General features: G+C 44.5%; 1 protein-coding gene across 2 annotated transcripts in view; it reads left to right on the top strand.

Moving 5' to 3' along the window:
* Window positions 1–95: 95 nt before the first annotated feature.
* The window catches only part of Twin (CCR4-NOT transcription complex subunit 6-like twin), a 150197-nt gene continuing 132566 nt past the window's right edge, over window positions 96–17726 (top strand). The window contains exons 1-3 of one of the 2 annotated variants that reach the window (XM_077683784.1): window positions 96–242; window positions 6595–6741; window positions 11006–11269. In XM_077683784.1, the coding sequence (XP_077539910.1) occupies window positions 6606–6741; window positions 11006–11269 (400 nt within the window). In that variant the 5' untranslated portion in view covers window positions 96–242; window positions 6595–6605. Of the gene's footprint in view, window positions 243–504; window positions 563–6594; window positions 6742–11005; window positions 11270–17726 lie in introns of those variants that run through there. The other variant, XM_077683776.1, reaches the window with a different exon arrangement.

Here is a 17726-nt window from a genome sequence, read left to right as displayed (position 1 = left end):
CCAGAACTAAATTTCTAAATTTATTTAAACAATAATTTTTAGTATTAGTACCTATGGGGTGTGTTTAGTCGTAACAGAAACCTCACGTGTGCACGCGAGTTTGTGCGGCGGTGTGGATTTTGGAATCGGGAATCGCGATGAGACCACAGCTCGTCTGCCAGTGAGCTTAACTGGGGGAAAGAACGTGAAATTCGAAACAACCTTGTCCTGGTTGGCCGCAGTTCATTCATAATTAAATGAAGGTACGTATTCTGCGACGAAGCGTAATTAATTATATTTTCTAGTCGTGCTTGTAAATGTTGTGTGAGCGGTTAGCGTCAACCGAACGTGAAATATCTTGTGCTATTACCGATGTTGATAGAAAGTGACAGTTGTCGTTAATGCTAAACATTGATCATTCTTTCATGATGCAGAGCATTGATTTTTAACATATTAATCAGCATATAGCCGATGAAAGCGTTCGTGAGCGTTTTGTAATTTTATATGTACTGTTTGCGTTAGCAGCAGATGTCATTTGTCATGCAACATCGTCGTACCACGCATTACAAGCGTTACCGTCCTCGTAAGTGTACTGCCTGGGTTGCTGTTCCATCATTACGCATGCTTAGAGTTTGTTGCATATGTGTGCTTGCATGTCAACAGTTCCCTTTTATTGTGCTTTCGTGACTGGCGGTCGGCGTTAGCTCACTAGCGATGCTCATCGGTTGCGCTGCATCCGCAAGTTTGTCTCATTTTCATCCGCAAAACACAACACCAATAACCAGCTCGAATTGTTGACGTGCAGCCAGGACGGAAAAAAAGCTCCTGTGGGCAAATGACGCTCGGAGCGCATGTCGTTGCGCTCCGGGCGACTAATGCCAAACGAAGATGTTCCCGGGTGCATGCTTCGTGTCAGCCCATTTATTAGGCTCTAAAAGAGGTTTTAGCCCCGCTCAAGTATAAACGATCGCAATGCCAAGTAGACAGAAGGTGACTTGGGAACCGAAATTATCGTACTGTCTTTGTGAAAATCGTCTGTTAAATTCATTCGCTTGTATTTCTAGGAGTGACCCGTTCTGATAGTGAACTATTTTGGTATGCATAGGCACACGTGTATCGGGTAAAATTAGTTGTGTGTATGTGCACTACTTGTGAGATCATCTGCTGCCAATCTGTCATATTCGCGCTCCTGGCACCGTTTCTAGCGTGTCTCGGTATCGTCTGCTGCCAGTCAGTCTACTTGGGGCTTTCGCGCCATTTCTGCGTCTGACTTCTGCGCGAGCAAAAGAGTTCGTTTTTCTCATTTTTTTCTCCGGTGCGAATTTGGAGCTCTTTTTCATTAGCTTTACTTGTGCTTTAACGCTTTTTTGTGTGTTCCTGCACCGCTCTGCTTCAGAGGAATCCATCAGTGTGAGGTACTACCAGTCAAAACATTAGACCAAAAGTATTTTTATTGTGGCAGTTTTAGCGTAGCTAGAAATGGTCGCGCGAAAACTTTCGTAGGTTTATGCGTGGCCGCATAGTTGAGTACCAGATTTGAGAATTTTTTTAGCTTGCTTTGTCAGTAGAGGCTTTGTGAAGGTCGAGTCAAAGAAAGCACCTTTCGACACTGTTTTTGTGTCCTTTACTTTCTGCCGAGCATCCCTTGATTTGGCCAAGGATTTTATTTCGGGGGAGAATGTGAGGGTTGGTGGCCTTAATCATTGCAAATAACCTTTAGTTAAAAAAAAATACTTACTCCTGCAAACTTGTCTCAATTTTCTACAGGAGACTGAAGTGTGTTTGCCAACTGCAATAATTAAGGTTGAAGCCACCAAAATTTTTTATCAAGTTAAATTTATCGCTGAACATAACACTTTTTGCTCTAGTTGGTGTTGTGCCATAGAACTCCAACATATATTCTTATAGGGCCAGATCTTAAGAATAAGCTAACTTTGATAGTGATAGCAGTTTCTTGTTGCTCGTTTCTAAACCTAGCCACAATTATGTTTGTATCATTGGCATGTAGGAGCTGTAGTTAAACCCTGAGTAGCAACCAAAATTCTTATTCCTTCAAAGAAGCTTACATGCACGGCTAGTTTGTAGGAAACAAAATGTGCGCAAACAAATCTATCATGCTTAAAGCTAGGTATGGGCAAAGGTTTGACATTTCGAATATGAATATGATGGTTGTTTTTAAAGACAATATGATCCTTTCTTGTGATCCTCAAACATGAAAATTTTGGTGTGTCTGTCTGTCCCTCGGTTCAGCCACCCAGCCAAAAGTGAAAAGAATTCCATAGACAAAACATTTCCAGACTGCAAAATGTGGTGACAGTGCTCATGATTGCCAACATTGTTGAGCAAAATGAAAACATTCGGTATATTTGAGGCGAGACATCGCTACATCAGGGATATTTGCAGTTTGCTTTGAATTAAAAAATACACACCTGCTTGATTTTTCTGATTGCAACTAAACAAATACGCTTCGAAAAGATGCTTTGACCCCAAAATACCAAAAACACTTGAGCATAACACTAGCCGTTCTGGTGTCATTCTGAGCAGGCCAACAGTAACGAAAGGTTCCAGTTGGTGGTGCGTGAGCAGTGGAATCTGCTTAAGTTGAATTGACTGCAGTAAACCTCCACTGCATTTATCGTGGGAGGAACGAGATGGGGAGGGAAGAGCTGGACAGGTGGGCGGGGGAGAGAACAGAGGCATTTGCGTGATTCTCGAATTCCTATTTGATTCAAGGGCTGTATTCAAATGCACTGCAATTCCTTGATATATTCAAGTGCTGTACCATCTAGGCTGTATGCTAGAGAGAGGGTATGGGCCAGCTCTGTAAAGTAGTTAATTTTTCGCTGATTGGCTCGTGTTGAACAGACTGAGGACCTTATGTTTTGCAGGGTGTGATGAAAAGTGTTTTCTTTTTTTACATTTGTACACTGTTTAATATAGTCCTACTGGCGAACTCTCAATTTGTAAGCAAATGTAAACGATACCACATTAGCATCTGGGATGTGGTTTTAAGTTATGTGAAGTTTTATTTACAGTGAGACCTGCTTGTCAGGAGAACGTTGCTGTTACCGTTGGGGATTGCTGAAGTGGGCTTATGTTGGTAGGAAAAACAAAAGACGAGGTTCAAAACATTGACTACTGTACAGGTAACAAACCAGGTTATACATTCACTTATAATGAAAAAGACAAGTTGGTTTTGCTTGCTTCAAACTACGCCATCTAGGGTTTTCATGAAGTGCATTCGCATCATTTGCATATTGGTACGATACCCGCAGCGGTGGCTCAGTGGCTAAGGCATTGTGTTGCTGAGCCCAAGGGCGCGGGTTAAATTTCTGGCTCCGGCAGCTGCTTTTCTGATGGAGGCGAAAAGCAAAAACGCCTGTTTGAGGTTTCGGCGCACGTTAAAGATCCCCAGGTGGTCAAAATTAATCCGGAGCCCTCCACTGCGGCACGCCTCACAACCTGTGTAGTTTTGGCGCCTTAAACCGCATAATCAATCAAAAATGCATATTGATACGATGCAAAGAAAAGGGGAAAACATTATATCTTGAAGTAGTTGCTTCTTGTCATCATTGCTGGGCACCACCAGCGGGTAACAATAACGCATTGCATAAAAGAGCTGTGACGTAGGTGACTGGCAGTTTGCGTGTTCTTGACAGCAGTAGGCGTGAATGTGTAAATGTACTCCCTGATGTGGTATGTTAATAGTAGCTTGGCTGTGCATTTTCATATTTATGAACCGGTCACTTCAATCAGTGCGAAAGCTAAGTGGTAAGTGTTGCAACTACATAGTGATGAGTAGTACCTTCCACGTGTTGACAGTTTTGCTTCACCTTTTTAAATTATCGCTCAGTGCTGCGTAGACACGGCGCTTGAGAATAAAATTTTTGGATGCTACTCGGGGCTTAATTTGCTCTCTATCTTGGTTATGCTATGGTGTCGTCGTTGAAAGAAACACACTCAGCTGTCAGTTAAGGAACTGGCATTTCTGAACGAGTTCCTGTTCTGCAGTATGTGTAACCATGCAGTGACTTCAGTAAACCTTTTTTTTCTGCCCCCATTTTCATTTTTTGTGTCGTGCGTGCACCTCTCCCTCTGCTTGCAATGTATTCCGCGCCACCCTGTGCCTGCTGTGCCACTTTGTGCATGCAGTTTTTTGCTTCCTATGTTTCTTTTCCTTTTGCTTTGCATGTGTTCCTTGCTACCGTGTACATGTCGGTACATGTGGTCCTTGCTACCGTGCACATGTCAGAGCACGTTGTCCTTGCTACCATGCACATGTCAGGGCATGTGGTCCTTGCTACCATGCACATGTCAGTGCATGTGGTCCTTGCTACCATGCACATGTCAGTGCACGTGGTCCTTGCTACCATGCACATGTCAGTGCATGTGGTTTTGCTATCATGCACATGTCATGGTCCTTGCTACCGTGCACATGTCAGTGCATGTGGTTTTGCTACCATGCACATGTCATTGCATGTGGTCCTTGCTACCGAGCACATGTCATCACTATTCCTCATTTCATTCATTTCATTTTTGTTTGAAGGGAAACCTACCAGCACAGTATGGGGCTCAGCTTCAGCCAGTGCTGCCGAAGCAGTGGAAATGTCTGCTGTGGCTGTGCCATCAAATGGGCACCCCCAGCTGAACTCCAGGGTGTAGTGTCAACGAGCCGCTTGCATTTGTAGCGGGCACATTGCGCTTGCCCACCAAGGCATTTTTGACACCTTGAGCACAAATTCTTGGAATCACAATGCAAAATGCTGCTGCATATTGGTTATAAGTCATGGGAAGAATTAAGGAAAAAATTAAAATTTTTTAGCTCACTTTGAATAACGAGCACGTATCACCAATGTCTAGATGCTCTGATATATTGTGCAGCTTGAAGGGGCCATGCAGACAATACACAAGTTGTGTTCATTTGAAAGATTGCTTCATTAGAATCATGCTGACACCACTTTTAATGTAAACTCCACTCAAATAAGCTATATAATTGGGAAAAAAGGGAATGGCCATGCGACCCAATAGCTCATGTCCCGCAACAGAGAACCTATGGTGTCGTATGTGCCAGCTCCGCGATTGGTTGAGGCTAGCAAATGCAAATTACGCAGAGCTTACAAGCTTGCCAAACGAGCTATTTGCGTTAAAATTTAGGGCGTTTTTTTTATAGCAGTAAGAATGGGGGGATAAACAGTGGAAGTTACATAGAAGTACCAATGCATACTGCTGTTGGTACTGCGTGCACTATGCTTGTTTTAGCTGCACAGCACTGTGGCGCTTTGCGGTTGTCTCAGACGACACTGGCCTATTACGGTGTCTTACATGACCAGATTTGTCGAGGAAACACCATGTTTCAGGAAATGATTATTTTCTACCTTAACAAAAACAAGCCAAGTACAAATATGGTCAAAAACAAAGTGAAGGCAGAAAATGGGCTGCTGCAGTATCGTTGCGCCATTTAGGTTGATTAATGGTAAACAAGGCTCCGCAGCAGCTTGAAGGCCTGTTCTTGTGATATCGTTGCAGACGTCACGAAAACACATGATTTGGCAGGAGAATCAAAATTTTAATTTAAATTAATTAATTTTTGAGGGAATAAAGCATCGTTGGCTTCCGGACAAGCGCTGATGGGGGCACTATAAAACACGTGAAGTTTTTTTGAATAAAGCAAACTTGTATTTTGTCTGCATGGCCCCTTTAAGCTTAGAGTGGGAAGGATTACAAAGCTATTGTGGCTGTTAAGAGTAAGTTTAATACCCATGTCACACGGGCACTTTCAAGTGCAATTGAGTTGATCTGGATTGAGCTGCTGCTACACAGCAGTTTCAATTGCATTTGAGCCCGCTCCCGCTCGAACTCAATCCTGGTTTCTCAAACGCGATTGAGGTTTCGAAGCGCGATCGAATGAAAGCGGTGATACTTTCGTCCCCGCTGGGTAATGCCACAGTAGTTGGCAACTTCAACTAACGCCACAAATTGTGTCAAATAACTTGACCCAAATAAGCATGCAGTAACATGTATATAGTTCCGTATAACTAAAACCACACAAAGTTACCAAACGCCGGCCGCGAAGTACATTTTTAGTGCCATCTGGTGTACGGGAGTGCGAGCGGTGCAACTTCTCGATCGGGATTGAAACGTGCCGTGTAGCAGCGGTGGTGCATTGAGCGTGCTCGAAAAGTCAATCGCGCTTCGCTTCAATCCGGATTGAAAGTGCCCGTGTGACAGGGTTATTAAACTTGAGGTAGTGTGAAGGATTGCAGAGCTCCCATTACAGCCTTGCTGAGTAAGCTTTACTTTTAATCGTAATTTCCTTTGGTGTACTGTGAGCATTACCGCACAGTTCTCTTGTGAAGCCACATATGACACAAATTAGTCCTGATGCAATATTTTTATAGTTAGGTTTCACGTCTGTTTTTCCCATTTGACTTATACAGGTCAGATTCGTTTGTTGCAGTTGTATTGCTATGTATGCAGTAAATCTGGCTGGAGGTTCTTCTATTGAGTCTTTGCAGCGTGAGATTGGTATATCTATGAGCTTAATTTTAAGCAGCCTTTCTTCCTTTTTGGTCATGCACTGTTCCTGTTGACACTGGATACCCTATGTGTTTCTAGGAGGTCCGCCCATGTCTGAGAAAGACCTTAAGGACATCGACTGTGACAAGTACAAAGTCTACCCTGGCCGCCGATTCCACACCTTTATGTCCCCTGAGGATGTGGCTGCCGGCAAGAAATCTCACTGGCCAGAGCTCGAGATAACAGGTTAGGGGGTCGATTCTTTGGGCTTGATCAGAAAGGTCATATGGTCGTCGCGTTCTTGCCAGAATTTGCTGCATTCTTCGAAGGCCAATTCACAGATGACCCCTCATCTCCTTGAGCTTCCTTCGAATTGTTTGTGGCATAAATTTTGATATTGTGGCGATTTTAATTGCCCTACGCTAGAAGGTAGTCAGTCCTGTTCTGGATTTCAACTGAAATAGTTCATTTTTGGAGGTCCAGAGTTTATAACAGTGCTGCCACGGCCCGGCTAGTGTTGAGAGATAGTGGCTGGCATTGGATTTATTCTTTGTTTCCCACTCATGCCTCGCATCTAGCTTAGCTAAATAAATTCTTGCGTTAATGTTGGCATGTTTGTTCTGTTGACATCGCAGTCTTTCAAATGAAGTGAAACTGTGTGTTATCTTCATGGCCCCATTCAGGATGTTGGAACTAAAGTGTTTTTCGTTGTGGTTTCCGCTTTATTCCAAAAATAAAAGTTCCATTCCGGTTCTGTTCCAGAAAGAAAAAAATAATGGTTTGTAATGGTTCATGTTTGCGCAAGAAAAAACGAGAATTATGAAATTGTGTTAAACGTGGTGATGGTCACTAATTTAAAAAAATGCAGGCCGTTAAATATCTCAACTGAACACAAAAACATCTGAAGACACCTAAGCACTTCTTGTCATAGACCTTGTCAGGGTGCAGCTGCAAATGACGCTCTTAAGTTTCCACCCTGGTCCCCAGAAACTACATGCCAGCAGACCTCAATGTGGCACGTAGGTTTGTTGGATGCGCTGTCGTAGATGAAAAATATTTTGAGTATGACTTGTCAGGGGCGCCCCATTGGGAGGAGGCGTACAGTTGTTAGGTATGACCACGCCAAGCCTACAAGAAACCAGTGTGTTGCGCACGTACGCTTAATTCTTGAGTATGCTGCCTTGGTCTGGGATCTGAACAGTAAAATTATTATGAATAAATTAGAGGCAATTCAAAATCGGGCTGTGCACTTTGTTTCTAAGTCATACAAGTTACGACATTTGTGTTACAAGCATAAAATGCTCCGTCTCACAGAAAACTCTAAAACTAGTGGTATACCTTTCTAGGTGTTTACTCTTGAAACAGATTTTATGTAAGGAGGTAGCAGGGGATTGACATCAGTACTTTAAGCTCCCTTCACGTTTGTATCCAGACAAAGAGATAAAAGCAAGAAAATTTGTGAATATTCATGCCGCATGTCTGCATTCCAAGCGTCATTTTTTCTAAAAACTATTAAAGAGTGGAACACCCTGACTGGCACTGTTGTTACTGCCCCTTTTGAAAGAGAGAGAATCACTTTATTGAGGTAAGGAGGCCAAATGCCCTGGTGGGAGAGAGGTAAAAAGGTAGGGGGTAGAAAGGTAGGGGAAAACGCGGTTCAGCAGATGTTCACTGTTCACACTAAGCTCTCTGCTCATGCAAAAGCTCACTGTTCATATTGGGTTCACAGTAGTTCACTTATTTCTTCACTTTTTACACAATTAAATCGGGTCACTTTTTACACAGTTTAATCGGGCAGACTAAGTGTCATTTGAGCCTAATGGCATTTCAAAACCCAATGGAGCTGCACAACTTCGCATTTGAGTCAAATGGCATGTGGTTGAAATGACGTTTGGACGCTAGTGTCGCGGGGTATAATACCCATGCTACACGGGCGTTTTAAAGGACATTTGAGTCAAATTGCCTTCGATGTTTCAAATGCCCTTCAAACTGGAAGGTGTTTCGCCGGTGAACACGACAATTCTCAAAGGCAGTTGAAAGTTTCCATGTTCACCCACCATGTTTTGGTGTCGCCACTGCTGCCCAGTTTGTTCTACTGGACTAAAAAACACATTCGTGAGTGTTAAAATTGATTATAACCTACATACCGTATTTTCGCGCAGATAATCCACCCCTGCATGTAATCCGCACCCCCCACTTTTAGCCCGCCGGATAAGAAAAAAAAATACTCGTGTATTGCCCGCACATTTGATACAGGAAAGGCTGCACCAAAGCTATTGCTCAAGCAACACATCACATACTATGTAGAAAGAAAAAGTATATTTAGCAAGTAGGATACACTGACTGCAAGGCAAAAGTCACAATTCAGTCGGTGTCACTGCTCTTGCGAGATTTATCACTTGAGCCGCAGTCCTCACTGTTCACAAGGTCATCTCCGGTTCCATCCATGTTGTTTTTTCTTCCTTGTCCTTGTATGTTTTGCGCAATCGCTGCCATGGAAGGCTGAGTCAGTGTTACTGTGTAGGAGCTTCATGGCACGACGTGCATTGCCGTGAAGCTGCATTGAAGGAAAAACGCCGTATATTATCTGCACCCTTACTTTGCCCTCTGAAATTTTTGCATTTTTGGTGCGGGTTATTCGCGTGAAAATACGGTAGGCACGCAAAGCATGCACAAAATAGAATGGGCAGTGTGGCTTTCAAAGGCATTGAGAGTACAAAGTTACCTTGTAATCGTAAATTGAGCGATAGAAAATGAAAAATTATTGAGAGAATGCTCTTCGAAAACGGATTTTAGGTGTAAATAAATATTTTGGTAAATGCAGTGTGCAGAAACTGCGCCCGAGAGTATGAACATTTGTGTTTCGAAGGTCTTTGAGAACCTCAAAGATAGGTGGCAGTGCTCCTTTGACTCAAACGGCATGTCAACCAAATGTGTTTGGAGAATGTTGTGTACCCAAGAGAAAACATAGCTGGTCCCAGCTGGTTTATGGTTAAATTCCCAGCAGGGCCCAGCTGGAATCAGCTAGTTTCAACTGGGAATTTAATTATAAACCAGCTTGGACCAGCTATTATTTTCTCTTGGGTAGCAGCTCAAAGTTGGAACTTCAGTCAAATAACATTTGGTTCAAGGGCCTTTGAAATGCCTGTGTAGCAGGGGTATAAGATGAAGTGAGGAGGGCACACACGATCATTACATGACATGGCAAAAGCTTTGGGACGTACTTAGGAAAGTGGCGCCGTCGTGAATGAACTGAAAGTTTGGAACCTCTTATTAAGCCTAGTAGAATATAGGACTTTCCAGCGTGTCATAACCATATGCAACATAGCGCCGTAGCCATGGGCTTTGTTCTTGCTTCTAGCTATGAAAGTGACTAGAATTAAACGGCTTGATCTCACCGCAACCCGCAATGCCCCGTGTGAAAACAGTGGGCATGATTTGTTTGTACTTCTTTCGACTTAAAAACACAATGCAAGGGCCACTTAAGAGGCTGGGCAATGTAACTGCAGCTCATAAAGCCACTCAAATCATTCCTCTCCGATTCATGTTGATTTTGTTGTGTTATTTCTCTGTATCCATTTTTTTAATGCGTCATTGCCTCATAATAACATTATTTCCTATTTTAAACACTATGAACTCTAGCTGCAGTTTCGTAAAGCTATTCCAATAATTGGTTGATTTGGTTGGCAACAGCTAATCATGCAAAGTAGATGTATCATGTCGCAAGTGTGGTAAAATAGTGATGCGTCGTCACCCTTTCTTCTGTTTTATTCAACGTATAAGTTATTTCAGTGAAGCCTGTGTAACACTGGCATGAATGTCATTCTGACGAGACATCTTTCGATTGGAGCGATGTAATTTGTCTTCATGCTCCCTTCAAAGTCCAACTGTGGCATTTCGACCTCTTGAAAATGCCATTTTCATGTAGTGTGACTACAAATACTGGACGCCATGAAATATGGTGCCTCAAATAGGCATGAGTGTGCAGCAAGGGGTCAGTCAAAGTCGGTGATTTTGAAACTGAAATTGAGTAAAGGGCGGTTGTTACAGCCAGGTGGAATGGATGCCGGAGCTGGCTGAGTGAGTGGCTCAAGCAATAAAGTTGTCGTTTGGGCGAGTTGGTGCATGCATTGAAGGGGATTCAAAGTGCTACGGAAAAACAAGGGGCACAACAGGGAGAGATGCACAGTGTGCTGTGACCGTTTTAAGTTATCACTGGTTTAGGTGTAAGCTTGAAATCAGCACTGCCTTTCCTTCTTATTGCATTCTTTGACTTGTGCACAGTTTGCGGTGCCGTGTTCAGCTGCATCTCTCCAGCAGTATTTTTAATCTAAAGGTCCGAATAAATTTAAAAACGTCTGTCTACCATCGGAATGAGAAACTACATGTGTTCCTCAATTTTCGTGGTAGTGGCTGCAGTAGGGCGTTTCATTGAAGACCCCTTCCCCCTTAAGTGGGCCTGCAAAATGGCTGTGACAGCGTGGGCTGTGTTGTTGGGCCCTGGCTGCAGGCGTCATTCGCAACCTGAGCCCCGCCCTGTGGACCCTGTCGCACCTGCGCGGCCTGTACCTGAATGACAACTGCCTGGAGCGGCTTCCCCCGGGCATTCGCCAACTCGAGTGCCTCACCATCCTGGACCTGAGCTCCAACAAGCTGTGCTCACTGCCGGCCGAGGTCGGGGAACTGGTGCTGCTGCGCGAGCTCTACTTGAACTTCAACCTCCTCAAGAGGCTGCCCTATGAGCTGGGGAAGCTCTTCCGCCTCACCGAGCTGGGTGAGGAGACCGTGGTGGACGTTCTGCGGGGGGTGAGGTACATGACATGTCGTGTTAGCACTGGGAGCAGGTAGTCCAGTGAATGGTAATAATTCGGGCTGGGCATCGATTAAATAATCAGCAGGCTTTAATCGGTTGCATTGGTTTCGGAAGGAAAATGGAATACCGTAGTAATAGTGGCTCAGTGGCTAAGGCGTTGCGCCGCTGAGCACGAGGTCGCGGGTTCGATTCCCAGCTGCGGCGGCCGCTTTTCTGATGGTGGCGAAAACCAAAAACGCCCGTGTATGAGATTTCGGCGCACTTTAAAGATCCCCAGGTGGTCAAAATTAATCCGTAGCCCTCCAGTACAGCGCGGCTCATCGCCTGCGTTGCGTCGGCGCGTTACACCCTACAATCAATCAAATCTGATGCGTCCGGAACGCTTATATCCGCGGTCATCATTCACACTGTTTATTGAATCGGGGGCGGTATTCTGAGATGTGTCCATTTCGAAAATGTCCGTTTCAAGTCCATTGCAGTCGTGACATGGTTGCACTTGCGAGCCCCTTGACCAATGGAAGTGCTGAGTCACATTTGGTCATCTACTTTCGGCCAATCAGGGCTCGCTCGAAATGGGCACTTTGAATTAAAACTAGCCCAAACCACTGTTCTAAGGCACTTTGAAGTGGACATGAAATGGACAAAACTGAGAATTCTGGCCCAGCATCATTGCACTTGCCATAATTGTGGGGGATATTAATTAATCGTGGTTTACTTATGCCACAGTTAGGGTGTGCAACGCTAAAGCGGTGTGAGTGCCCGCTTGCAGTTTTTTGTGCCGTGTATATTTGTATTACGAATAGTCATTTTACTTTCTGTGTTTCGGCTATCACCTTACGGTTTTCACAACTGTAATCTCGGATCATACTTGCACTGTTTCCTGTTGTGACGTAAGGCCGGTTATGTAACCACGAGCATGATCCTCGGCATGCTTGTGGAGAACTTCAACATGGCACTCTTGGTTCATGTTGGTCACATGACCTCACCCAATTAACCGGTTAAAAAAATTAATCACAACTAAAGCATTAATCGATTGATCAGAAGGTTAATCAATCAATCACCTCCCCCTAGTAACAATAAACTAGCCGAAGTGTCTTTCACACGTATGCCGAGCATGTAATAATTAGAAGGCCAAGGGAGCAAGACTAGCAACTGCTGGTAATCTGAAACACGTAATTGCAAGGGCTTGAAGGAGGCTTATTAAGTGACTCAAGGGCAGAGCTAGTCAATCCAAAATTTAAGGTCGAAGCTATTTCTTGCATTCATTGCATTTTAAACAGGCTCAAGAACGGGGTGAATAGACTCTGTGTGGTAGTCAGACATGCTTAGCCATGGCCTCCACGATCGGCTGCCGGCGCGCCGTTGCTTCGGCTGTCCCATTCGGCGCTCCCACTAGCAAAAACATGTAATTTGGTTAACTCCGCAATGCGCCGCGGGGTGGTGGTGTTAGCCAATGGTTCGGTGGATTGCACAGACTCCCTTGGACGGCTTTGCGGGGCCTGTGGGTCCTCGCTGCCGGAATTCGCATAACCGTGTTGCAGTTTTATCTTTGTCGAGCTGACCAACCGATCGACCAGGTCATAAAGTCCGCTTGTCTCAGAAGCTTCGAGGAACAGCACTGAAACCAAGTTATGGCGAAAAGTTAATCGCCCTGTGATTATTGCGCTGTGATCAGTGCAGGACATTTTGGTGCGGAAATTCAGGTGCACGGACATTTGGGTGCGAAGACTTTTCAGCGACAGAGTTATCGGGTGTTTCCTTGTTGGAACAGCCGTTATATTTTTATCTCCGCATAGGACCCGCTGGGTGTCTCAGTGGCTAAGGCGTTGCGCTGCTGAGCCCGAGGTCGCGGGTTGGCTTCCCGGCCGCGGCGGCCGCTTTTCTGATGGAGGCGAAAAGCAAAAACGCCCGTGTGTACGAGATTTCGGCGCATGTTAAAGATCACCAGGGTGGTCAAAGTTAATTCGGAGCCCTCCACTACGGCGTGCCTCATTACCTGCGTTGCGTCGGCATGTTAAACCCTACAATCAATCAATTTCCGCATAGGGTGGTTATGGACAACAATCGAGCGCAGTGATCGCATTTTTATATTGGTGCCGTGTTTGATCTTTGCCAGTTATTTTTAGAAATTGAACATTTGCATATTTTTGTTTGATACCTCGTTCAGGGAACACCTGTTATGTATATTTTTTTTGCACCTGCTTTTTAAAATTTACGACAAGATTTTAGTTTATGTTCATTTTTTGCGGCATGCAACTCAATTAGCCATCGTTTACGATGGTATAATTAATTTTTTATGCAGTTTTCTCTAAATAAAAGGCACACTCACTATTCAAAGAAGCAGCTTTATAAGCATTTGGTTGGCCCCCCAAAACGTAGAAAATCTTATGAGGAGTTTATTGTAGGTTGTGCTGTCACAGTAAAATTCAAACATAGTTGTCGCCAGCTTTTTTTTTTTTTTTTTAATGCGGACAAGTTTAGGTTATTGTCATGAAGGAAAAACGGACCTATTTGAAAATAGCTGCAGCATGCTGATAAAGCGCGTACTGCTTGTGCATACAGAGCACTGATTTTGCCTCATCTAGAACGTTGTCCTCTGTTCACTTGCCCAGCAAGGGATGAACGTGCTGCAACCACTCTGTCCATAGTGATGGCCAAGTTAGTGAGGCCACTGCGTGCCAGTGTTGGTGCAACTGTCACGGACAAGGCTGTACACCGCCAAAAACTGGTGTCCAAGCCCCTGCATCGCAAAGTGCTTCGTGTACGAACTGTTCTGTTTGTCAAGACATGAAGATGCCTTGAAAGCTTACATTTGTGTATATAAGTGCAGTGTAGTTTGTAAATACTAGATGCAGGGGTGGAACAGCTGCGCCACTTGCGCCATTAAGCGCCAAACGAGTTTACCTGCGCCATTGTGCGCCGAACCGCTCCTGTTGTGCCAAACATGTTTATCAGTGCCATCCTGTACCGCAGCACCTGAATTGAGCCGCTAGATACGACCGCCATTATGCCCTGTGCCCGAAAATTTGGCTAGAACATCGTGTTTTCGTTCTCTTCAGGGCAGTTATGGTTTCGATTTCGTCAGGGTTATGAGTGACTATAAAAGTTGGCTATGGCTTAGCCACAAGGCAGCAGGTTTGAAGCTCCTTCTCCCACCTTCTCTGCCTTCTCTTCGCATTTCTTTGTTTCGCATTTGCAAACTTTCGTTTAGTGATTCGGCCGCTGCGCCACAATCAATGAAAAATGACCAAAAGTAAAACGTTGTTACGGGGCGTTAATTAAATTCCCGGCAAATAGGTAGCTACATGTTGTGGGGATGATGGGACCACATTAACCCCCGTAATCGCATCATGCCCAAAATGTGCTTTGCTATGCAGGAATTATAATCAAGAAGGTATCATCTTCACCATGGTCATCATAGGATGACCATGACGCTGCAGTGCACTGTCCACTTTCTCTTCATCTCGTTACAATATTTTTGTGGCTTACCACAAGCAGAATAATATTCACATGAAAAGTTGTTGTTTATTAGAGGTAAATTTAGTCGCCCATATTTGACGACGCTGGCTTAGCTGCCTGCAACTTTTCGTAGCAGCATGTATGAACAAACAGGTTTTTGGACACTTCGCTCTTGCTTGTTAATTCGGTTCACTTTTGCTTTGAGGTACTAATTACCAATTTTGCTTGTGAGCTTTGGGTTAGCTTTGTTTAGTGGGGGATGGTCCAACATTAATCATGCCTTCTAACATGATAGACAAAGATTTCACGGGTCTATTCTCACGCGTGCATTAGCTCGCCCTCGGTGTCACTGCTGGATATTGGAGTTGCTTATCTAAACAGTGCTTGAGCTTCAGTTTTCTGTGTTGCGGATAGTGTGTTTGCTGCTGAGTGGTCTACGTCACGGCTGTGGTTAGCGCGCAGGCTCAACTCTTTATATGTTTTCCTTCTTTTCAATAAAACTTCAATTGTTAGTAGCGCTCGTGTTGCGTACTCCTCTCTCGTCCCGTTTAGTTTGCACTGGTTAATCATTATGAATGCACCATAATGCTGTGAAACGGTGTCCCATACTACTCCAAATGGCATTTCTTGCTGCTCCAAACATGCTCCAATAGGCATTTCTGGCTGCTCCAAGGGTGCTACAAAAGGCACTTTTGCCTGCTCCCAGGACTGCTCCCAAACCCATGTACCCTGTTCCACCCCTGTAGATGTTCAATGAACCATGCAGCTCTTGGGCGAGTTCATTAATTGAAAATCAGTAATTGAAAATTTAAATCTCTTGGGTATTCATACCAAAATAGGCAAAATTGGGCTTGCCTGTGGCCACAAAATATGTTTAAGAATTAAGAATACAATGAAATCGGGGTGCATCTGACTTCAAGTTTTTTTTATTTCTTGCGACCAATATTGAAACCGTAACTTGCTTAAACGCGCATGTGTAGAACAGATTGCCGCATCCTTGCTATCGCTCAACGTAATACTCCTTAGACGTGTTAATCCTAAATATAGAACGGATGCTTCTACCAAACAGGCATTAATTCGAAGACTAGGTAAGGGCACAGCAACCTCTTTTTCATCAAGCAGCCGTTTGCACAGCCATCCGTCGGGGGTATGATGCGATCGCACCCTGTGCTCTACTGAACTGTTTTGAACATGCAGATGGTATAAAGTACGTAAGCCGGGATAAGAAAGACCTGAAAAATAATGACCTTTTAGTGAACTGAACGTTATTTAATTAAGCGCCAGAAATTTTTCATTGGTGGTAGCAAATATTGTCCGTGTGTCGAGGGTGTCATACAGCATATGTTAAAGAAGTCGCATAGCTGCAATCGTGGCTAAAATAAATGCATTATCAGGTTCTATGAGTCACTTTGCATCCATAACATCAGCTATGCTCAGTGGCTAAGGCGTTTCGCTGCTGAGCACGAGGTCGCGGGTTCTATTCCCGGCCGCGGCGGCCGCTTTTCTGATAGAGGCAAAAAGCGAAAACGCCCGTGTGTGCGAGATTTCGGCACACATTAATGATCCCCAGGTGGTCAAAATTAACCCAAAGCCCTCCACTACGGCGTGCCTCATTGCCTGCGTTGCATCGGCGCGTTAAACACTACAATCAACATTAGCTATGCTTTCTTTTTATTGTGATACGAAGCACGAAAGTTGACGAAACGCCATTTCGAGGAGCGTTGCAGCATACACGGCTTTCGTTTCAACCATCGGCCCTGCGTGCTGCGGTGCGGCGAAAAAAAACGAAGCGGCCTCTTTGGAATTATGCTCCCTCTGGGCGATTGGGACGGCTGGAGAGAGAGAGAGAGAGAAGGAACTTTATTTGAGCCCAAACTGGTAGAAGGAAGGGGGTGACAGGGAGGAAGTCACCTAGCCTTCCCCGTTAGATGGCGGCCATGAGCCCGTGGGCCCTAGCGGCATCTTCCGCCAGCTGGACGAGTGCGCTGCCGGCAGCCGATCGCAGAGGCTGTGTCTTAGCGTCAAACAGGCGGCATGCATTGCGTATTTTCAGCTTGCGTGAAAGTGCATGCGGGGCAAGGGAGCCACAGAATAAATGTGCGCCTGTGTAAGCAGTAAAGCAGTCTTAACACTTTTGTGACTCTGGAAAAATCTGTTGTTTTTGGGTAGTCCAAGAAATATTTTTTGCTGCCACAGAAAATGATTGATGCTAAAGTGTAATGTTTGAAGTGATAGAGCAAGGATAGGGCTTTCCAACAGTATTAATTTCAAACAGATTTATTATGAATATGTATTATCAAAAAATTATCAAAGCAGAAAAAAGTAAAAAAACAAAAAATGATGAAAACATCAATGCTTTTTTGCACAGGGTAAAAAAAAATTGAAATACGCACTTTGAATACAAGGCCCTTTTAGAATAGTACTGCAAATATGAGTTCTGTAAGTACAAAAGTTGTCTACATACATTCAAAAATATAAGCTCTGGTGCCTATCATGCCACCGCACGAAGCAGTTTCTCAATGCGGTAAAACAAAGGTTGGCTCCACTGTGCGGCTGGCACCAAGTGGTCCAGCCGAACGAAGTCGACGCCCCGCAGATAAGAACTGTGTCCTTTTTTAGAACAGGCTGGATATGTTTACTTTACTTTAAGGCCCGGCAGCAATAGAATGGCTCGAGGAGAAAGCGAAACTTACCAATGGATACCTGCTGACATTCCGGGGTGGTTTGATGCCCTTTCACCATCTGTGCTGAAGTCTGACGAATTGAAGTCATCTTGCGTGTCTTTGCTGCTGCCATCATCCAGAGGTTACAGCTCAGATTCTTCGGAATCCATTAAAATTCGCCGTTTCCGTGGAGCTTCGGCAAGCGGCGTCAACGCCACAACAGAAACCACGTGTGCCTGACAGCGAACGAGCTTTAAAGAAATACCCCCCCCCCCCTCGCTGCAGAGAAAAACTCA

Source organism: Haemaphysalis longicornis, unplaced genomic scaffold (genome assembly GCF_048455015.1).
Source record: "Haemaphysalis longicornis isolate Haplotype H1 unplaced genomic scaffold, Haemaphysalis longicornis Haplotype H1 scaffold_1, whole genome shotgun sequence".
In the NCBI taxonomy this organism is placed as follows: domain Eukaryota; kingdom Metazoa; phylum Arthropoda; class Arachnida; order Ixodida; family Ixodidae; genus Haemaphysalis; species Haemaphysalis longicornis.
This window is presented reverse-complemented; position numbering and strand designations above follow the sequence as displayed.